At 34.2% G+C, this 24,141-nt stretch overlaps 1 protein-coding gene across 9 annotated transcripts; it reads left to right on the top strand.

Moving 5' to 3' along the window:
- Positions 1-3,908: 3,908 nt before the first annotated feature.
- On the top strand, positions 3,909-22,489 carry LOC110631422 (acetyl-CoA acetyltransferase 1-like). 9 transcript variants are annotated; one of them, XM_058147153.1, is made up of 10 exons: positions 3,912-4,085; positions 4,160-4,219; positions 4,311-4,409; positions 4,518-4,691; positions 4,793-4,898; positions 4,992-5,206; positions 15,351-15,419; positions 21,146-21,284; positions 21,780-21,845; positions 22,403-22,489. In XM_058147153.1, exons 2-6 carry the CDS (start codon positions 4,171-4,173, stop codon positions 5,170-5,172), a joined length of 609 nt encoding a protein of 202 aa, XP_058003136.1. In that variant the 5' UTR covers positions 3,912-4,085; positions 4,160-4,170; the 3' UTR covers positions 5,173-5,206; positions 15,351-15,419; positions 21,146-21,284; positions 21,780-21,845; positions 22,403-22,489. The 9 variants fall into 9 exon arrangements, with proteins under 9 accessions (XP_058003140.1, XP_058003132.1, XP_058003136.1 ...); XM_058147150.1 differs by lacking the exon at positions 15,351-15,419 and adding an exon at positions 5,303-5,359; XM_058147157.1 differs by lacking the exons at positions 4,992-5,206; positions 15,351-15,419 and adding an exon at positions 21,615-21,691 and having other exon boundaries at positions 3,909-4,085; positions 4,202-4,219.
- Positions 22,490-24,141: the final 1,652 nt, after the last annotated feature.

Genomic DNA, 24,141 nt, shown 5'->3' with positions numbered 1-24,141 from the left:
AGTAGGTGATTCTAGTGGTTGTGAGATGAAAAGGGGAAGTGAATTTGGTTTGAAGAGTCATTAATGTTATGGGAATTATAACTTACAATGATTAGAATTCTATCAAAAATTGGAATCCTATGGGATCAAGCCAATTTAAATTTTAAATTCCCAGGAAGTTCATAAGAGGTTGATAGCAATTCCAAGCCTTTACAAGCGATTTCAAGGAGTGAGTAGGTAACTGCAGAACGTGAAGAAAGTACTTTCTAGAGTTTTCTAGGTACCTGCAAGGAAAACTATAAGAGTTAGATATGCAGCAACGAGAAGGGCCCAACACATCAAACAACAATGATTCAACCAAACTCTAGCAGTTTTTTATCTTTATTTTATCAGTCTTTTATTTTTTTCAAAACTCTTGCATTTAATTTCAAGCCTTGTACTTTCCTTTTAAGCAATCAAAGCATTCAAGTTCAGTTTATTTGCCTTTTTATTCATGAGATAGATAAAAGCTGCATATAGTAGAGTCAGTTCCCACAATCTTTTGATCCTAGAAGTCAAAAGGCAATCGCAGGTGATATACTCAATATTTGGTATGCCTGCGTAACCATAAGCCGTGAGACAGTGAAATTGCTTTATGAAAAGGAAACAATTTTTAAAGTGTTTTGGAATCGAATTAAGCTATCTATTTTTTAATAAAGATTACATAGGTCCTTCAGATATGCAGATTTCTACAAAAATGTTGCAAATCAGATACACAAGTATTGCTGATGAGGACTTTGTGCACTAAAATATCTTTGTGTACCGTCTTGGTTGAATTCATATTAGAGACAAATTATAATTCAATATCTTTTTATTTGTTTAAAAATTTAAAGAGTTTATTTGTTTCAAAATAGGCTTATTTAATATATTTTCAAAAGTAGCTATTTTTTAAATGTGTGTTTCATATTTTCTGTACTCATTGTATGTTTTGTAATTTAATATTATTATATATAATTTTTTTTATATAATATACTATTATAATAATATATTTATTATTATTATTATTATTATTAATTTCTTTTTATTTTTTATGATATATATGTTGTAATTGCTTTTAGATTAAGTTAATAAAAATGAAAGTATATCAATGAAATAAGAAATTATTTTAGTGACATTTATTATGAAAAGTTTATTATTATAACATAATTTTATAATTGTAAGTATTCTATAAATATATAAATTTAACTATTTGTTATTTACTTAGTTCATATGTTTTTGTGTTAAATTTTTCAATAAAAAAATGCATGGGTTTATCAAGACTAATTAGTTTTTAGCATTATATAATTTTTTATGTAACATATATAATTAGCATGAAAAATTTAAACTTTTTTCAATACCATTTAAGAGTTTATACATATAATATTAAAATAAATTAAATTTAATATAATTTCATATATAATTTAATTTATAGTTATTTTTATTGAATTTTTTAATTTTATTTGATAAAATTATCTGTTGATACTCGTATCAATAAATATCAATATTATTAATTTTTATTTGATATATAATATTTTACATAGTTTTATATTTTCTTATGATATAAAAAAACTTTAAAAATAAGATTAATAAATATATTAACACTAATAAATTATTTATAAATAATAAATTAATAATTAATATTTTCTTTTTATATAAAAAATAACAAAATCAATGCCAATAGAATAAAAAATACTAACATTCATATATTATTATTTTTAATTAAAATGATAATATTAAAAATTATATGGACAATTATTCGATTTATAATAAAACATTTTGTTAAACTAACTTATAACGTAATTTTAAAATAAACTTTTTGTAATTATTTTTCTAAAAGTAAGTGTCAAATTTCAAAAAAAAAAAAGTTATTAAATCTAAATAAATAAAAATTCTATTAAATGATGTAATGTTATATTCATAAAAAAATTAGATTATTTTTAAATCAAAATATCAATTTAAATTTATATTTAAATATAAATTTATTTAATTAAAATAGAAATTTTATATTTGAAGTATGATTCCTAATTCTTTTTATATGTATTCACTATTTGTCATGCTAGAATAAGATTATAGTATTAAAAAGTTAAAAAATTAATATATTTTTTTATATGTACACACGTTAGCATTTTTTTAAATTTTTAATAATATACCATTTTAAACTAAAGAAAAAATTACTATTATAAATTTCAATCATTATATTAATTATATTAAATTTTATAATTAAACTCAAGCCTAACTTATTACATTAATTATTAATTTTTTGAATAATATATTGTTCTATTTTTTTCTCAAACATATAATTTATTTTATATACTTTGTATATAATTATATATTATTTAAAAATTTTATATTCATATGATTTTATTATATATCACATACTAATTAAATATTTTTTTAAAAATAATCAATATGGATATTTTTATAATATTATTTATATATATTTGTCATGCTAGAATAAGATTATAGTATTAAAAAGTTAAAAAATTAATATATTTTTTTATATGTACACACATTAGCATTTTTTAAAATTTTTAATAATGTACCATTTTAAACTAAAGAAAAAATTACTATTATAAATTTCAATCATTATATTAATTATATTAAATTTTATAATTAAACTCAAACCTAACATATTACATTAATTATTAATTTTTTGAATAATATATTGTTCTATTTTTTTCTCATACATATAATTTATTTTATGTACTTTGCATATAATTATATATTATTTAAAAATTTTATATTCATATGATTTTATTATATATCACATACTAATTAAATATTTTAAATAATATATAATTATATGCAAAGTACATAAAATAAATTATATGTATGAGAAAAAAATAGAACAATATATTATTCAAAAAATTAATAATTAATGTAATATGTTAGGCTTGAGTTTAATTATAAAATTTAATATAATTAATATAATGATTGAAATTTATAATAGTAATTTTTTCTTTAGTTTAAAATGGTACATTATTAAAAATTTTAAAAAAATGCTAATGTGTGTACATATAAAAAAAAATATTAATTTTTTAACTTTTTAATACTATAATCTTATTCTAGCATGACAAATAGTGAATACATATAAAAAGAATTAGGAATCATACTTCAAATATGTATATATATATAAAGCTTATCAAGAAATATAGTAGTATTTACATAGGATTTATAAATTTAATTTTAATTACAACTAACTTATATATTAATGTAATAATTAAAAATTTTAGAAATATATCTATAATTAAAAAATATAAATTTATTTTATATAAAATATTTTTAAAATGAATTTATAAAAATAAAATAAAAGAAAACTTCAAAAATATTAAAAGAATTAATATCTTTGGCTGGCAAAAAATTTATTTATTTTTTCATTTAATTAAATTTAAATATAATTATATTAAAATATTTTATATAAATAATTATAAAATAGAGATAAAAATATATTAGAATTTATTAAAAAAATTTTATATAAATAAAATATTTTTCTATTTTTATAAATAATATCAATTATGAAGGTATTTTTATAAAATTTTATTTTAAATTATATTATAATAAAAATTTAATTAAATAGAATTTAAATATAAGTAAGATTAAAAATTTTAGATATATATAAATTTTAAAATTATATAAATAATTAAATTTTAAAAATTTTAAATTTATATAAATTTTAAAATTAAATTAAATAATAAAAAATATAATTATAAATATTATAAATAATAAATAATAATTTAAATAAAGTCAATTTTCTCTTCTTTCTACACACATATATATGAAAACTTTTATAACTATTGACCATATTTCAAGGCAAACCAAAACAAAATTATTGGTAATAGGAATCGGGTCATTATTACTCTATATTTAATTGCAAAAATAAAATTAATATAAATGGAGTAATAATTTGCATCACAAAATTAGAAAATAAAAAAGGAAACTGCGAAGCAATCAAGCAAATGCATAGAAAAGCGTATTACGGTTCCGAATGTAGATAAGTGCGAAGGATTTGATCAACTTCTTTTATTTTATTTCCTTTCCCTCCAAAAACTCTTCTCCACCTCCAGCCCTATCTCTGCCAGCAATCTGAGGTAATCCAATTGAATTTCTGAATTTTTTTTCATCTTTCAATTAGTACGGTAATTATAATCATTCCTTTTGACAGGGTTTGATTCCATGGCTTCTTCTTCTTTTTCTTCTTCTTCAGATTCTATGAAGCCTCGATGTCCTTCCTATTTCTTCCCTTTCCCCTTGTTTGCTCTTCAGTTACTCTTCTTCTTGGTGTTTACTTCTAGTTAATTTCTTGTGGTGAATAGATGTTTGTATTGTGGGTGTTGCTCGTACGCCTATGGGTGATTTTCTTGGTTCCCTGTCGTCTCTCTCAGCTACAAAGCTCGGATCCATAGCTATTCAGTGTAAACAAAATTCTTAATCTTGTTACTTTTTATTTCTGTATCCATGTCTTATATATGCAATTGACTTGGAAATGCTTTGCTCTTGTAATTTTGATTTGCCATTTCTAGCTGCTCTTAAGAGGGCAAACGTTGATCCCTCGCTTGTGCAAGAGGTATTCTTTGGCAATGTTTTTTTTGCTAATTTAGGACAAGCTCCTGCCAGGCAGGCTGCTTTAGGTGCGGGTATACCCAATTCAGTGATTTGCACCACCATTAATAAAGTTTGTTCATCGGGGATGAAAGGTAGAGTAGACTCTTCTTTAGGTGGATGTATTTGGATAAGTTTGATCGTTGGATGAATAACATCTAATGATTAATTACTTATTTTTATTTTTTTTTCTCAGCGGCTATGCTCGCAGCACAGACGATTCAAGTGGGTATCAATGATATTGTTGTGGCTGGTGGAATGGAAAGCATCTCTAATGCACCCAAGTATATTGCGGCAGCAAGGTTTGCTTTTGTGTTGTTGATTGGATATTGAATTATGATTTGCTGCCTTTGCTGTTTATTTATTTATTTATTTATTTTTTTACTTGATGATAGGCAAATACAACTATACATGATTATTTTTCCTTCGGGGTTTGATGATCAGAACGAGGACATCGTAGGTGTGAATGTTGATTTTGAGGGAGATACAGGACTACTGATCAGTGAACACAATAGGTGCACCAATCATGATGAATATCAACGGGAGAAAGAGAAAGGATGTTTAGGGGAATGCTAATTGTTCAAGGACAAATGAAATTAAGCTAAAACAGGTCAAGACAGGTTTTGTGGGCACTTCATTTTCTGATAACATTTAGTCACCACTTACCTGTGGTGCATAAAGATTAACGAGTACTTGCTATGTGTAGTTGCTTTGTTAGGAGACATGGATTCCATCAGAGGCTTACTCCCCATCCCGATGGAAGGTAATGAGAGAAATAATCTAGAGCACAGATCCTGTTTGGGAACTTGGGCCTCAAACTTGTTAGTACATCTGATCAAGAGGCTAAAATGATTCCTTTTCCATCAACCTATTTTGGGAAGAAAAAGAAGGTTGAGAGTAGTACAGAAGTTGTCAACTTTTATATATTATGGAAAACTGGGAAATAGTTGGTGTAGAAGGAGATGATTCTCATTGATTTCAATTAATCTGTATATGGGTGTATATATATACAAATGATTCCTATAATTGTGTTCTACTAATTAGGAAGAAATCCTAAATAAGAAATCATAAATAGGAATACAGAATACATAATATACGGAGAAATAATATAGTGATTGACTTTCTATAACATAGTGATTGACTTTCCATAACACTCCCCCTCAAGTTGGAGTATAGATGTTAATCATGCTCAACTTGTTACAAATGTAGTCAATCCTAGCTCCATTAAGAGCTTTTGTGAAAATATCTCCTAACTGCTCTCCAGTTTTGATGTGTCCTGTTGAGATGATCTGTTGCTGAATCTTTTCACAAATAAAGTGACAATCAATCTCAATATGTTTGGTCCGCTCATGAAACACCGGATTAGAAGCAATATGAAGAGCAGCTTGATTATTACACCATAATTTTGCAGGCAGGGAGGTCTTAAAACCTGTCTCATCTAGTAATTGAAGTATACACATTACCTCACATACTGATTGTGCCATGGATCTGTATTCAGATTCAGCACTAGATCGAGAAACTATACTCTGCTTCTTGCTTCTCCAAGACACCAAATTTCCTCCAATAAAAACGCAATATCCTGTAATTGACCTCCTGTCAACCTTAGATCCAGCCCAGTCAGCATCTGAAAAACATTCAACATTCAAATGCCCATAATTACCATATAGCAAACCTCTTCCTGGAGCGCCCTTCAGATAACACAATATTTGTTCCAAGGCTTCCCAATGAGCAACAGTTGGGGAAGACATAAACTGACTTACCACACTAACGGCATAAGCAATGTCAGGACGAGTGACTGTAAGGTGGTTCAATTTTCTTACCAATCTCCTGTATCTCTCTGGATCTTCAAACAACTCACTATCCCCTGCTAACAGTTGTAAAGTTGGAGTCATTGGTGCGGTACAAGGCTTAGCACCTAATTTTCCTGTCTTTGTCAATAGATCGAGGACATATTTTCTTTGAGGCAAGAAAATATCCTTCTTACTTCTCATAACTTCGATACCCAATAAATACTTTAACAATCCCAAGTCTTTGGTCTGAAACTGAGTTTGGAGGAAGGTTTTAAGAGATGAAATACCTGCAGAGTCACTCCCAGTGATGACAATGTCATCCACATAGACTACCAAGAGAATTAAACCAGCCTCAGATTGCCTATAAAATACTGAGTGATCACACTTACTCTTTTGCATACTAAATTCCTGTACTGCTTCACTGAATCTCCCAAACCATGCCCTAGGACTACAAACTTTACCCAACTCCCCCTGAGCAACAAACCCAGGTGGTTGCTCCATATACACCTCCTCCTGAAGATCACCATGAAGGAAAGCATTTTTGATATCCAATTGATGTAGGGGCCAATCATATGTAGCTGCTAAAGAGATAAACAAGCGAATAGAAGTAAGTTTAGCTACAGGAGAAAAAGTATCAGAGTAATCAACCCCATATGTCTGAGCATATCCTTTTGCTGCAAGGCGTGCTTTTAACCTAGCCACAGAACCATCAAGATTTACCTTTACTGTAAATACCCTTTTGCAAACAATAGCTTTCTTACTAGTGGGCAAAGGCAATAGTTCCCATGTACCATTAGCATCTAAAGCCTCTATTTCCTCTTTCATAGCATTACACCAGCCAGGATGAGACAGTGCCTGATCAACAGTATTAGGGATAGGAACAGAGTCTAAAGAAGTAACAAAACACCAAGAACAAGAAGACAATTGATTATAAGAAATAAAAGAAGAGATAGGGTAAGTACATGAACGTTTACCTTTACGAAGAGCAATGGGTAAGTCTAGATCAGAATCATGATCAGTATGAGGTACAGGATCTCCCAACGAAGTAGCTGGTGGAGGATCCGAGTCAGGAATCTCCAATCTCCTGGAATAAACATGAACAACAGGAGGTCGAGTAGGTCTAGAGACAGAAGGAACATGCTGTGGGAGAGGACTAGACATTGGTTGGACAATATATATTAAGAGATCATCCTCCTCCCCCTGACTCTCATACACAGATAATGGAGGAAAAAATGGAGTGGACTAAAAAAATGTGACATCTGCAGAAACAAGATAACGATTAAGAGTAGGAGAGAAACAACGGTACCCTTTTTGAAGCCGGGAGTACCCAAGGAAGACATATTTGAGAGATTTTGGATCAAATTTAGTAACCTCTGGACGAACATCATGCACAAAATAGATACAACAAAAAATACGGTGTTCAATAAGGAACAAAGATTTTGTAGGAAACAAAGTAGTATAAGGAATATCCCCATTAAGGACAGAAGACGACATACGATTGATAAAAAAACATGCTGTAGAAATTGCATCCGCCCAAAAGTGTTTAGGTACTTTCATCTGAAAAAGAAGAGCACGAATTACCTCAAGAAGATGACGATTTTTTCTTTCGGCCACGCCATTTTGGGATGGGGTATCCACACAGGAAGACTGATGAAGAATGCCATTTTGTGTCATATAAGGCTGAAATTGTGCTGAAAAGTATTCTTTGGCATTGTCACTTCTTAATATGCGCACAGAAATATTAAATTGAGTTTTGATTTCATTACAAAAGGAACAAAAGATAGAAAATAACTCAGAACGATTTTTCATTAAATATAATTAGGTAACACGAGAGTAATCATCAACAAAAGTAATAAAATAACGAAATCCAGTTTTAGATGTAACAGAACAAGGACCCCAAACATCAGAATGAACTAACTCAAAAGGGGATGAAGCCCGTTTATTGACTCTGGACACAGAAGGCAAACAATGATGTTTTGCAAACTGACACGACTCACATTCTAGTACTGATAAAGACTGAAATTGAGGACACAGCTTCTTCATGGTAGACAAAGAAGGATGACCCAATCTACAATGAGCTTCAAGAGGTGTTAAGGTACTGGAGCAAATAAGCGACCGCGGTACATGATTTTCTAGAATATAGAGACCACCTGACTCGCATCCTCTACCAATAATCTGCTTCGTCGTAAGATCCTGAAACAAACACTGGTCAGGAAAAAAGGAAACAGAACAATTTAAGGTACGAGTAAGTTTACTAACAGAAAGTAGATTAAAAGAGAATTTTGGTAGACACAAAACAGAAGACAAAGAAATTAACGAAGTCGGGTTCGCAGTTCCAGAACCCATGACACAAGAAGTAGAATTATCAGCTAAAGTAACAGTAGAGGAAGTGAGATTAGACTGAAAAGCAGATAGAGGACTAGAATTACCTGTCATGTGATCTGTCGCACCAGAATCAATAACCCATTTGGATGAAGAAGACACAAGGCATGTAGTGGATTTACCTGACTCAGCGATCGCAGTGACAGGGGAACTGGTAGGCTTTAGAGATGCCTGATACTGGGAAAATTGTGCAAAATCCTCTGCAGATACCAAAATAGTTTTCTCAGAGGAAGATACTGTAGAATTCTCTACTGTCATATTTGCCATCTATGATCGCTGATTTTTCCTCTGAAGTTGCAGACAATTATATTTTGTATGGCCAGGCTCATGGCAATAATAACAAATGACTCCTCTTGAGTCATGATTAGAACTAGCCTCTCCATTACGCTAATTACTTCTGTTGCCTGTAATTCCTCCTCTACTTCCTATTCTATTACCCTGTTGTCCATTTGGATTACGGCTAATAAGAGCACTACTGGTAGGTTATGAAGATTGAGTAATCTCTGTACAAAGGACTCGTGTGAACGTTTCATGCAAAGAGGAAATCTCAAAACTGGAGAGAATCTGAAATTTAGCAGTCTCATACTCTGAAGGAAGGCCTGCAAAAAAACTCATAACAGCCAGTTGCTCCCGTTGGGCCTGCTGAACTTTCACATCAGGACTAAAAGGCAATAATACATTAAGTTCCTCATATACCCGTTTAAAATCCATAAAATAAGCCGTGAGAGACTTATCCTCTTTCTCAGCACGGTAGAATGCCTTACAAACATCATAAATACGGGAGATATTCCCTTTACCAGAATATAGAAAATCTAAGTAATCCATCAATTCCTTAACAAATTCACGGTGATTAATTAAATTAATTACCTCACTATGAATCAAGTTCCGAAGCTGCAAAAACAACCGAGCATCCTCCCTTAGCCAAGTTTGTCGTGTATCATCAGTGGGTGGATCTTTAGTAAGGTGATCATCCTTATCAATGCTACGCAAATAGACCATAAAAGTCTTACTCTACTCCAGGTAATTCGAACCATTAAGTTTGTATTCCGTGATTTTAGTCATCACCGGAATCACATCAAAAATAACATTCTTATTGTCTGCCATTTGTTGAGACAAAGAAAACTAACCGAAACGCTAATCTAAAGTGCTTATAGCAGCAAAATAATCCAAAATCACAAATCAAGCAAATACTGAAATAGGATCTGAGAGCCAAACCTCAGAAGTCCTTTAATGGTATACTGGATCAAGCAACAGCACACAGTGGTGGAATGAGGGGGTTGAGGCGATGCCGGATATGTTGATCGGGGTTGAAACGGCCGGTCGGCGGCCAAGGTCTCTCTTGAGCTGGGTAGTGAGAACAAATAGTTACCCTAGATTGATGACCTGCTCTGATACCATGTAGAAGGAGATGATTCTCATTGATTTCAATTAATCTGTACATGGGTATATATATACAATTGATTCCTATAATTGTGTTCTACTAATTAGGAAGAAATGCTAAATAAGAAATCCTAAATAGGAATATAGAATACAGAATATACAGAGAAATAATATAGTGATTGACTTTCCATAACATAGTGATTGACTTTCCATAACAGTTGGGATAGGAGTAAAAGATTTTTTCCCTGAAAGTCCTTAGTTTGAATTTCGGGGGTTCAAGGGATCAAATCCTCCTTTTACATGCTTCATATGAGATTGTTGCAAGGGCTTCGCATATTCTCACCGAAGTGGAAAAGTGAGGAGTTGGCACTTTAATTTTGAGGAAAATTAAAGAAAATCATTTATTGTTTGAAAAGAATTTAATCACTTAAAAAATAAGGACTCTGGGTTCGGATCCATATACGTATGGGGAACACCCCACATCGTCCCTTAATGAGGGCAAGTAGATTCAAAGGTGTGCTATTTATATTACTGGGATTTTCAAACTACCATGTTGATTCTCGTATCTATCACAAGAACATTTTATTTTTCACTAATTAGAGTAATCCAAATACGGGGGTAAATGGGGAGTCTTTAAGGTGGGTTGTAAGTCTTATTACGATTTTATATTTTATTTATTATTTTTTTGCTGAGTTTTCCTCCCTTCTCATGGAATTAGAACTCTAAATCTGAGAGGGTATCACTTGGCCCTTAGAGATTCATAATAAGTAAGGAGGACTCTCATCTTACTCCTTATTTACCTTGTCATTGGCGTGCAAATGATAGAGGGCATGACGCGTGTAAGGAAATTGGATTAATACGGATAAAGACTTTCATTCCTTTGAATTAGGACTCTAATTCAAAAGAGTGTGCTAATTATAACCTAAAGAGTTTTTTTCATTAATGAGGACTCTCTATTAATGAAGAAAGGTCCCATAATCGGCATAATTATTTATAAGGCATTACCAGCATTAATCCACTTCCAAATTATTTACGTGTTTATAAAATAGTTGGTTAATTTTGGATGTTCTTTATGGGAGAACTCTCCCTCATATTTAGATAGATCACAAATGCAGGAACTCTAAGAAGGACTCTCCATTGGACCCAAACAAAAATTATAAAGCATGAGGCTCATGTAAGGACTCTCTCGTGAACCCATAATGTTGAATTGCAAAATTCTTAAAAATCGTTAAGAAAATTTTAGAGGGAGGACTCTTCCTCTTTTTGAGAAATTTTTAGAGAACATTAACGGATGCTAACTTGGTGCATGATGTTTGCGGATGATATTGTTCTGATAGATGAGACGCAAGAATGAGTCAATAGAAAGCTAGAGCTTTGGAGAAGTACTCTAGAGTTAAAGGGCTTTAAGTTAAGTAGAACGAAGACAGAATATATGCATTGTAAGTTCAGTGAAGGCTAAACTAGTGATAGGGAAGGAGTTAGTTTGGATGGAGTGGTACTGTCCCAAAGTAATCACTTTAAATATCTCGGCTCAGTCTTTCAAGTAGATGGAGGATGTGAGGAGGATGTTAGTCATAGGATTAAAGCCGGATGGTTGAAGTGGAGACATGCTACGGGAGTTTTATGTGATCGCAAGATTCCCAATAAGTTGAAAGGAAAATTTTACTATACAGCCATACGATTGGCTATGTTATATGGTAGTGAGTGTTAGGCACTGAAAGAGTCGTATGCGTTTAAGATAAGAGTTGCAGAGATGAGAATGTTAAGGTGGATGAGTGGCCATATTAGACTAGATAAAGTTCGTAATGAGAGTATTAGAGAAAAGGTAAGAGTGGTGCCAATTTAGGATAAGTTGAGAGAAGGGAGATTGAGGTGGTTTGGTCATGTGAAGCGTAGACATACGGAGGCTCCAGTTAGACAAGTAAAGCACATTAGGTTAGAGGATAGAAAGAAAAAAAGGGGTAGACCTAAATTGACTCGGAGGAGAGTAGTACGACATGATCTAGAAGTATTACACATTTCTGAGGATTTAACCCAAAATCGTTTAGAGTGGAGAAAGCGAATCTATATAGCCGACCCCAAATTTTTGGGATAAAGGCTTAATTGAGTTGAGTTGTTAACGGATGCTAACTCTTGTAAATATGAGCTCAAGGAGAGAACTCTCTCCCAAACTCTCATTATTTTGAATACTGTAGGCAGATAAAAGACATGAATATTTATAAAATGATGTAAAGAATAAGATGGTTCTACTTTCTAATTCCTATGTGAATATGCGAATGATAAATTGTGCGTGTTATTTTCTGATCTCTTTCCTATTATTCGAACTCCTTTTCTGCTCTCTTTATTTTCGATCTCTTACTGGTCACCCGAACTCTCCATGTTCATCCTGACTCGTCAAACCCTCATACTCACCATTTCTGATCTCTAATTAGATCCGAATTCTTTATGCCAAGACCCCCTCTTATTATTTCCGATCTGTCTAATCAAATCGAAATCCCTACATCAACATCGTTTTCACTCATTATTTTCGACCTTTTCGAAACCGATCCGAACTCTCGATGTCAACATCTCTTTTCACTCATTATTTTCGACCTCTCGTCCATCCTATCTGAGCTCTCCTCTTTCCCTCCGAATTCTAAACACCATTTATTATTATCTGAACTTTATTTCTACACTACTAAAAGGAAACACAAGCTTTTCAAGATAATGACATAAATGCTATTATAACAGAAAATAGTAATATTTGTGAGGTATGCCAGTCTAACCATAATCTACTATAAAAGTTCGGCATGATTAGACATTTTAAAAGTCCAGATTCTAGCTGACGCCACTAACGCAGCATAATCATACCCAATAAGAAGAACTATTTTAAAGCATTTACCTGCAAAGAACTCTAGAAGTGATGGGAGAGCAGATATTGATATCTTGCGTCACAATGGGATCGCTGGGGGCTGGGCCGACCAAAGCACCTTTTGAAGTGACGAGAGTGACGGGGATGGGATCTTGATGACTAAAACCTCAAAAATGGACCACTGAGCTGTTGAACAAATCTATTGAAGATGGGGACCAGGGTGTATTGGGATTTGTAGAGTCAAGATTCTTTAGAAAACAGGTTTCTAAAGACCCTCTTTAGCGTCTCTACATTCAGGAGAAAAAAAAAAGAACTTAGGATTGGAGCTTAAAGATTAAAGGTCAAAGACTGAAAGAAATCTCCAATAAAGCAAAGACCAAGAACTCCAGACTTAACCCCCAAAGGCCCCTTCTACAGTGAAGATTTTAAGTATTTATAAGGAACGGGAGTCTTTAAATGGATGGCTAAGATTTTTGATGGCAAGATTGAAAGTGCAGATTTTGGAGAACAAAATCTGAGGGTCAAGAATTAAAGAGACCAAGAATTGAGGGCCGAGATTTAGCTCATGACTCTTGTCCTTTTCTCTCTAATCCAATGGCTGGGGATTCTGCCTTACAGAATTGATCAAAGGGCTGGGAATGAAAGGTGCTGAATCTGTTTATTACTTTTAATCGAACGGCTCAAAATCGATCCTTACAAATGAGATCAAAGGTGCGGATTGGGGCATACTAAAATTCTTTAACTGCCTCAAATTCAGTGGTTTAGATCCTTCCTTACATATGGGTGGATGGTGGAGATTGGATCGTACCCCAAATGCTTTAACAAACTCAGATCCGACAGTGGGGAAGCTGACCTAATAAGTCAAAGGTCATGATCCAAAGTAACTTCTGAAGTTGATTTTCTAAACCTTCCGATCTTTATTGGTCATCTCCTTGATCTATATGATCTCCTGATCTCTTTTACCGATCTCTCATGTCTTAAAACTTAGTAGTCCGGTCTCTGTTTCCCCCTTCACATCCAATCTCTTAGTAGTCGGTTATCTTAAAGCTTACTTGCCCGACCTCTGTACCTTTCCCTTTCACTTTCGATCTCCTATTGCTTCTCCGACCTCTTTTCTACCCATTCTCTTCTCTGCGCATCGAATATCGGAAAGGTAATAAATTCCTCGCTAACCGATGTGCCGCTTCGAGTTTCGCGAGCATTAAATGCTCGGGCTTATATATACCAAGGGAAAGGCTGTCATTTTTACATTTCCACTTTTCGTCTCCGGATAGTCTCCGGCTTGTTCTTCCCCCCATGCCTTACCTTTCCAGCACTGATTTTCACTATGACGACTATTTTGATCTTTTTTCGTCAACTTCCCTTATTTTTCACTTAAAAATGGATGACACTGACAGTCAGAGAGTTACGAGGGCTTCATTTGACGAAAGCAGGGAGATCGGACCAATTGGCCAATCTGGGACTAAAATAACCACTATTTTGATCTCTAGTCAGCCTCCCGGTCCGAGCCAAAATCCGATCATGAGCAATGGGACTGCTAATTTCAATCTTGACATCGATGACCGCCTCTAGAAGTTTATTTGGCTCCTAACGAGCTCAGGGGTCCCGATTAGAGCTCGGTTCTGGTTGATGACATCGACAATAACAATGAGTTTTTCCGTAGTCTGTACCATAGTTGACGAGAGCTACCTTCTCGATCTCCACGTATCTCTTAAACGCCATCTTGAGATTGGGAGGAGTCCGAACTGTGGGAGCAAGATGGGTAGAATGTATTTACATCTGTAATTAATAATTGGGTTGGGGAGGACCGCCCAATGATGTAATATGATCTTTTAGAAATGAAATGAACTTTTATTTAAGCTTGATTTTATTTACTTATTTATTCTATTTTTATTTATTTATTTATTATGTTCTTTATTATTTGTATTGTTCTGATCATCCTTCCGATCCCTCTCTTATTCAGCCGATCTCTTTCGTTTGGACCCTTTCCTATCCGATCTCTAGTCATACCTTTTTCAACCAATCTCTTTCGTTCAGCTCCTCCTATTCGATCTCTAGCCAAAACTCTTTCAACCGATCTCTTCCATCCAGCTCCTCTCCATTGATTTTTTCTTGGTGCACATGGAAAATTGGGATACAATTAAATTTTTTGCTGACCGATGTGCCACCTAGGGTCTCGCGAGCATTTAATGCCCGAACCTGCATAAAGGGGGGAGCGGCTCAGTCATTTTTTCACTTTTGCTTTCTTCATTCCCCTTAAGCCTTTCGACGACTCTCTCCTAATTTCTTAGCTTTACCTTCACTACCTGAAAATTAGCGGCACTCAGTGATAGCTTTGTATGCTGTAGCAGATATAGAGACTAGATGAGCAGTAGATTGAGCTGTTGAGGACAGGAGAGCTACCTGCTTGAAGTTATCGGGTATATTTTATACCCTGATTGTAAATATTCATTTTGATATATGTATTGCACGTAATTGTATGGACATGTAAAATCGGTCTTGAGCAGCTTGTACAAAGTTTGTATAAAGTTGTAATAAATTTTATTTTGGATTTTCTTAATGTAAGTTTCTAATATGATGTATATATAAATTATTTTGTCATTAATGAAATATGATTGGTAGTATTTTATTTTAAATTGAATGAAATTCATTAATGGTATTTTGATAATTGTTGGATATTGGAAATGGTGAATTTGAATTTTGGAAGTTGATAAATGTGTTGAAATTGATTGAGATGATTGTGACTTTTGAAGAAGTTGTTGAGAAAAAATTATTAGAAGTGTTTTTTTTTTTTCAGGTATTTGAAGAACTATTTTCTCAAAATACAGGCGGAACTCTAGCAAAATTTTTATAAAATTTGTGGAAAAATAAAATGGACTAAAAATATTAACTAGTTTTAATTTTAATTAAATGTTTTAAATACCTATTAGAAAATGCTCACCACTTATCAAAAATAAGAAAATTGTTTTAAAATCCCTTGTAGGGTACTTAATGAGTTATCGGTAGATGAAGTGCGGTAGTTCATTAGGTATTCTACGGGATCAAGCTATGCCTTACAGAGGGGTAAGGTGTGACAATAGCTACCATTCTGATCACTAGTCAGCTTGTCGGGTCAAGCCAATAGCAGGCTCCAGTCGCAAGGAAGGAGACTCTACTCATGGACGAGCTCTCCTTAGTCCTTGGGATATCCGATCTTGAACTAATAAGCCAAAAGTTCAATCTTCCAATCGACTCATTCGAGCTCATTCTGTGCCACGAGGATCTTCGAGCCGATCACTTCTTCGAGGAAGTAGATCTGATTATAGTGTATGAAGAACAATTGAAGGCTGAGCTGTGGTTTCCTCTGGACCAATTTTACAAAGATGTCCTAAGATACAACAGAGTTTGCGTCGCTCAAGTGCATTCGAACTTCTAGCGAACTCTGATGGCCTTTAGAGAATTATGCTGAGCTAAAGGACTCGAGCCCACAGTGAAGGTCTTCGCTGAATTACACAGACTTGCTTGGTGAAAAGACGATGAATTTTGGTTCTTCCAAGAGAAGCTGCACTGTGGGCTCTTCACCGATCTCCCTTCTTCACTAAAAAATTAGAAAGATCGGTTCTTCGTCATTCGGAGTAAAGATCCCTGTGCCTTCGAGGGGATCCTATGAAGTTAGAATTATTTGGCCGAAAGGTCTAAGAGAAAGATCGTCCTAAATTATGTCAAGAACGCCATGGTGAAGGAGCTTAAGAGCCAGGCGATCTCTCGTAGATATTCATGCTTAGATGTGATTACGGCCGAACTAAAGTGGTGGATAATGAACGTGATTGCCCATGAGAAAATTTAGCTGCAACTCTTTGATCTCGGCCCTAGGACAGGTAAAGCCCAGCTCTTTGGTCTTTTAGTCATAGCGATCAAACTAATTTGCTTTTCTGTGCAGATGTGGCAAGAGGCGACGCCGAAACTCGAAAGTGGAAGAAGGAGCTCGCCAAGAAGGTACTAGAAATGAAAGAAGCTGCCGCCGCTGCTGAGGCCCAGAAACGGGCTTGGGTGGAGGTGGTGAGCTCTCCAACCCGAACTCAAGAGCAATCGACCTCGGAAGTGCAGATCCTCACTGCGGAGCCTCCCACTCAACCTCCTGAGCCTCCTTCCCAACCTCTGGTCTCTTCGGCTGCAGAGAGCGGATTCTCAGGGCAGGCAGTTCTGGCCCGGTGACCACTCTCCCGAGGTGCCTAAGTCTTGCTTCAATCACTGGAGAAGAACCACTCGGTACGAGGGAACACTGACTTGGCCAAAGTCTTGAGCGCTACAACCTGTTTCCCTGAAGACCGAACTCGGATGGGCCTAGAGAGCTGGAGGATCTCCTTACTCAATCAATGAGCTTGAGTTTGGAGGCGATTGCGAACCAACACATGCTCAAAGAAAAGTCCCATCTCTTAAGGAGGGAGATTTCAAAGGCAGTCCAGGATACAGCGGCTGCGAAGAGCCAACTCTTTGCTGCGAATGAACAAATCATCGAATTGGAGGTACAAGTGAGGTCTCACGAAGAGAGGACAGCTCGGTTGGAGAAGGAACTTAAAGATACCAGGGCCTGTCGAGCTTCTGACCTGGCTAAGTTCTCTAAAGAGATCAAAGCAAAAGAGGATGAAGCTCTAGTGAAGGAAGCTGGCTCTTACGTGAACGCTCATAGTGATCTCTTAGTCGAGTTGGTCAAGCGCTATCCCGAAGAGGACTTCACCTGGCTCGAAAAGCTTGCCCCGAGTGTTGAAGCTGAGGATGAGGACGAACCAGAGAGAGAGGAGGGAGTGAACGATGAGAAGGTAGATGAAGGTCGGGCTAGGGAAGACCCGCCCGCTGAATGAATGTAATTACAAAGTTTTGAGATAAATAATGTAACTCTTTTTGCATGGGCAGTCTCGTACTTTCTCAACTCAATTCAACTTAATTCAACTCAACTAAGTCTTTATCTCAAAAATTTGGGGTCGGCTATATGGATTCGCTTTCTCCACTCTGAACGATTTTGGGTTAAATCCTCAGAAATATGTAATGCTTCTAGGTCATGTTGTACTACTCTCCTCCAAGTCAATTTAGGTCTACCCCTTTTTTTCTTTCTATCCTCTAACCTAATGTGCTCTACTTGTCTAATTGGAGCCTCTGTATGTTTATGCCTCACATGACCAAACCACCTCAATCTCCCTTCTCTCAACTTATTTTTAATTGGCACTACTCCTACCTTTTCTCTAATACTCTCATTACGGACTTTATCTAGTCTAGTATGGCCACTCATCCACCTTAACATTCTCATCTCTGCAACTCTTATCTTAGATGTATATGACTCTTTCAGTGCTCAACACTCACTACCATATAACATTGCCGGTCGTATGGCTGTACGGTAAAATTTTCCTTTCAATTTATTGGGAATCTTACGATCACATAAAACTCCCGTGGCACGTCTCCACTTCAACCATCCGGCTTTAATCCTATGACTAACATCCTCCTCACATCCCTCATCTACTTGAAGGACTAAGCCTAGATATTTAAAGTGATTACTTTGGGACAGTATCACTCCATTCAAACTAACTCCTTCCCTATCACCAATTTGGCCTTCACTGAACTTGCAATGCATGTATTCTGTCTTCGTTCTACTTAACTTAAAACCCTTTGACTCTAGAGTACTTATCCAAAATTCTAGCTTTCTATTGACTCCTTCTCGTGTCTCATCTATCAGAACAATATCATCCGTAAACATCATGCACCAAGGAATACTCTCTTGTATATGTTTCGTCAGTTCATCTAAAACTAATGTAAAAAGGTAAGGGCTTATGGCTGATCCTTAGTGTAATCCAATTGAGATCGGAAAATCTCTTGTGTCCCCTCCCACTGTGCGCACAATAGTAGTTGCTCCTTCATACATATCTTTCAATACTTGTATGTACCTAATAGATACCCTTTTTTGTTCTAACACATTTCATAAGACCTCTCTTGGAACACTATCATTAGCCTTCTCCAAATCAATAAAAACCATGTGTAGATCTTTCTTCACATCTCTATATTTCTCCATCAAGCTTCTAATGAGAAAGATCGCTTCCATAGTTGAACGACCGGGCATGAAACCAAATTGATTGAGAGAGATAGAAGTATCATGACGTAGTCGATGCTCCATAACTCTCTCCCACAACTTCATAGTATGGCTTATGAGTTTAATTCCCCTATAGTTTGAGCAACTCTGTATGTCTCTCTTATTTTTAAAAATAGGTATTAAAATACTTTTCCTCCATTCATTAGGCATTTTCTTTGAGTTTAGGATCTTATTAAATAATTTAGTTAACCATGCCACTCTCATATCTCCCAAATACTTCCATACTTCAATTGGTATTTCATCAGGTCCACAGGCTTCACCCACTTTCATTCTCTTAAGTGCTTCATTTACTTCTAAAGATCTAATCCTTCTAGTATAATTCACATTTTTTTCTATTGTTCTATAATCTATATTCACGCTATTACCATTTTGACTATTATTAAAGAGATTATTAAAATAATTTCTCCATCTTTCTTTAATGTCCTCATCTTTCACCAACACTTTTTCTTCTTTATCCTTAATGCACCTAACTTGATTGAGATCTTGACATTTCCTTTCTCTCCTCCTTGCTAATCTATAAATATCTTTCTCCCCTTCTTTAGTTCCAAGTTTCTCATATAACTTTTCAAAGGCCTGTGCTCTTGCTTGACTAACTGCCTTTTTTGCCTCTTTCTTTGCTATCTTGTACTGTTCATATGCCTTATTATTATCACATTTAGGTAATTTCTTATACCATTCACTTTTTCTCTTAACTGCCTTTTGTAATTCCTCATTCCACCACCATCTCTCTTTTGAGGATGGTCCATGTCCTTTAGACTCTCCAAGTACTTTTCTAGCTAATTCTCTAATCTTTGATGCCATCTGTATCCACATATCATTAGTCTCGTACTTTCTGAGATCGGATAATTACTTAAGAGATCGGATAAAACATTAACCTTTATTAAAACAAGTGTTTGCATAATTAAGATCGGATAACTGAACACAACATCGCAATTTAGAATTTTGACATATTTGAACACAATGTTATTGAAAACGGAAAACAACAAAACGTAGGATCGGATGATCCAGAGATCAGATATCGATCAGAACAGGACGAATATAGATGAAGAGATCGGAAAACAACCGAACATAAAAGTGCATGGGATCAGATAATCCTGAAACTTGAACATATGAACACACGATGAAAAGATCGAAAAACAACTGAACATAAATGTGCATGAGATCGAATAATCTTGAAACATTTATTTGGAAAGCAACTTGGACCATTGCCGAGTTTGTAAAAGTGACCCATGATCGGGCCACAATTAAAGTAACTTGGGTAATGTTTAGATCGGAAATCCATAACATTTTTATGAAATTAAAACTGCATTACAGCTTTTAAAGAGAAAATTGTATATTAATTACACAAGTTATGAATTTAATGGTCGACCAAAATATGGTGTCCATAGAGATCAAGGGTGCTTTTTACTTTTTGCCCCCTCCTTAAGTCCAATCTTTTTGTGTTTCATATGGGCTCAACTCTACTCTTTTTGTGCTGGACATGGTATCATGTTCTGTGTCTTGCATTTTGTACTTTATGTGATCAAGTCCACTCCTTTTGTGCTTCAAGTCTACTCTTTATATGCTTTGTGCACATGCTACAAGCTCTCTTTATGATCAAATAAACTTCTTGTGATTTGGTTCTCTCTTCCATGCTTCAAGTGCACTTTAAAAATGACTTATTAGTTTTGGCTCCAACTTGCCCATTCTTTTAATCTTGAACATTCTTTTGATAGTTGTTTCATGTTAACCATATATGACATAAATATGGTTTGATGATGTTACTGTAGGCGCTTTGTTAAGAAGGTTGTCTATGCTTCATTAAGAAAGTTGGCTATCTGAATATAAATGAGATAGAAGATTTGTTTTTCCCATAGGAGATGTATTGTATTTTATATTAATGTGGTAATGTTTGTGGTGTTGCTTTATTTCTAATAATGTGATCTGCTGGCTATATTCTTTCCAATGGCTAAAATTTTTATTTATCCAAATTTATGTTATAGTGATACCTATCTCCATGATTCCATTCTTACCTTGTTTTCCAAACAGAAGGGGTTCTGGCCTAGGCCATCATGCCATTATTGATGGCATGATCAAAGATGGTCTATGGGATGTATATAATGACTTTGGAATGGGAGTTTGCGCAGAAATATGTACTGATCAATATAGTATTACAAGAGAAGAACAGGTGTGATTGATCATTCCCTTACTTCAACCTTCTTCCCTCTTTTTTTTTGTATATTTTCCACCTATTGATATGTATGACTTGAATGTCTACTGTAAAATTGTTCACTATAACCATATATCTATATTTGTGATGTTAGGGTCTTTCCTTGTATGTGCTCACACAATTTTATAATGCTGACTGAATTGCTGATTTGTGTTGTGATTTACAAGTTTTTCTTTCTTTTAAATCAGATATACATTGCTCTCCAATTCTTTACATATTTCTGACCTTGTAAATCTTTTATATTTTGATGTTTGTGGATTTTTTGCTGCTGGTATAATGATGCTGCAGGATGTTATGCCATCCAGAGCTATGAGTGTGGAATTTCTGCACAGAATGGTGGTGTTTTTTCCTGGGAAATAGTTCCTGTATGATTTTTAACTTGCACTGATTTGAGGGAAAAAAAAAAAGGTTTTGGTATAATGTCAGTATTGATCCATTATTTTGTGCATGCAGGTTGAAATTTCTGGGGGATGAGGGAAATCATCCACTGTTGTTGACAAGGATGAAAGTTTGGGAAAGGTAGACAGAATAGTTAGGGATTCAATTTGTCTTTCTAGATGGGATTTATGAAGTTGTTGTAAGATATTATTATAGATTGCCTTATTTTAAAAACAAAGCAATTACTTTCATGTGTTCAGTGTTGTAGGGGATTCAATTTGTCATTCTAGATGGGATTTATGAAGTTGTTGTAAGATATTATTATAGATTGCCTTATTTTAAAAACAAAGCAATTACTTTCATGTGGTCAGTGTTGTAGAATTTTTTTAGTACAGGTTGAAGTGTTGGATTGATTGTTTGTTGGTCTAGCCATCTAGTATGTGAAGGAATCAGCTCCCTTTGTGCCAATGTGGTTTCAATTTTTTATTATTAGATTTGCTTTGCATAACATGCATGGTAATTTTCTTCTCTCGTGTTCAAATATTTAGATAGTGTGTCTGGGCCATTTATATCAAATTGTTGTTTATGTTTCCAGCTTATGGCTGATCAAGTAAACAAAACTTGATGTTGATTATGACTTTGAAACTCCTTTCTAGCTGAAAATTCTATTTATTTTGTTCTTCCATTTTGTCTGCTAGTTTGATGCTGCCAAACTGAGGAAGCTCAGACCAAGTTTTAAGGGGAGTGGTGGTTCGGTTACAGCTGGAAATGCTTCTACCATAAGGTTCCCTCTCCCTCTCTCTCTCTCTCTCTCTCTCTCTCTCTCTCTCTCTCTCTCTCTCTCTCTCTATATATATATATATATATATATAGTTAGTTAGTTAGTTAGTTAGTTAGTTAGTTAGTTAGTTCATCATACCCCTCTGACCTTACCAAGTGGGATTTTAAGCTTATGACCGTCTTAATGGAAGTTGGATTGTTGTAGACCACATTGGCCTATATGAAACTAATGTGATGATTAAATGTTATGAAAAGTCGATTATTATATTATTTCTCTGTATATTCTGTATTATGTATTCCTATTTAGGATTTCTTATTTTGGATTTCTTCCTAATTAGTAGAACACAATTATAAGAATCAATTGTATATATATACCCATGTACAGATTAATTGAAGTTTGGGGTTGGGGGGAGGGGGGGGGGGAGCGTGAGGCGAAATATCATCCATTAGAATTATATAAAAAGTACTAGGTAATGCCCAGGAAAGATGGTGGAGCCACAATGGTCTCACTTAAGTACCACCTCTTTAGACAACATTTCCTAGAAATGCACTCCATACAATCCTAATAGAATCAAACCACTGGTAAGTACCGTCTTTCCATGACACTACCACGGTACTAAGGATTTATGCCACGAAGGCATAGATAGACAGGAGTCGTCACTCGGGTAATAACCGTGACATATTCAGTGTTTCTTTCAAGGGTCATGGATGGCAACTTACTCATTGCAGAGTTTCTACAACCGTCATTACCATAGCCCAATGTCTAGGTTCGGGATAGTGGGTACGTAAGGGGAAGATGTTAGGCATCCCTTACGCTTGGTCTAACATCGTTAATTCGAGTGTCAGTCCTCTCTAATCTTTCTAAAAGTCTTGTTTATTATTCCTTTATTGAACTTCATCCTAAAAAATGCAATTCTAATACTACACACACAAGTAATACACAAAAGGGCTGTTGTTTACAAACAATTTTAATGCACAAGTAATTCCTATCTATGGGGTTGCTAATTATTTAAATGATATTTACCAGATGACTAAAATTAATTTATTGTTGAAAATTTAATTTACAAACAAATTCAATTTCAAATAACCCTACGTTTCTATTTAACCTAATTAATTAATTTTCACAAAGTTACCTTAAGGATAATTGAACTAAGTTAATTATATATATGCTTAATTTATTCTAATATCACATAAGGCCCAAACAATCACAACCTAATAAAGATTTCTAACATGCAAATTTATTTTACAATTACTAAGTATTAAATTAAATTTATTTTACATGCAAATGTTAGTTTAATTTACAAACAAGATTAATTTTAATTTACAAAGTATTTATTTAAATTAATTAAATGCAAAGGTCAGTTAAATTAAAAACAAAGTTAATTTTAATTTACCAAATAAAAATTCTATTATTACTACGATTTCATGCCAATGGTTATTCAAGGAGTTTATGGCTACTTACTTGTTAGTAAATGCAGTTGCCATTGGGGTAAGCTACCCTTAAAAAAGGTCTTCTTTTCTAGTATGGCAATGATATCCCTGGCTTACTCTTGTTTAGCTCCACATAAGCTTCACGCAAATGCCCTCTTTGGTTTTTACCTTAGGGCTACTTACCAATTTTATTTGTAATAAAAAAAAATAAAGAAAATAAGAAAAT

This window comes from Hevea brasiliensis, chromosome 5, assembly GCF_030052815.1.
Source record: "Hevea brasiliensis isolate MT/VB/25A 57/8 chromosome 5, ASM3005281v1, whole genome shotgun sequence".
Taxonomy (NCBI): Eukaryota; Viridiplantae; Streptophyta; class Magnoliopsida; order Malpighiales; family Euphorbiaceae; genus Hevea; species Hevea brasiliensis.
Note: the sequence above shows the minus strand (reverse complement) of the source record. Positions and strands in the feature narration are given on the sequence as shown.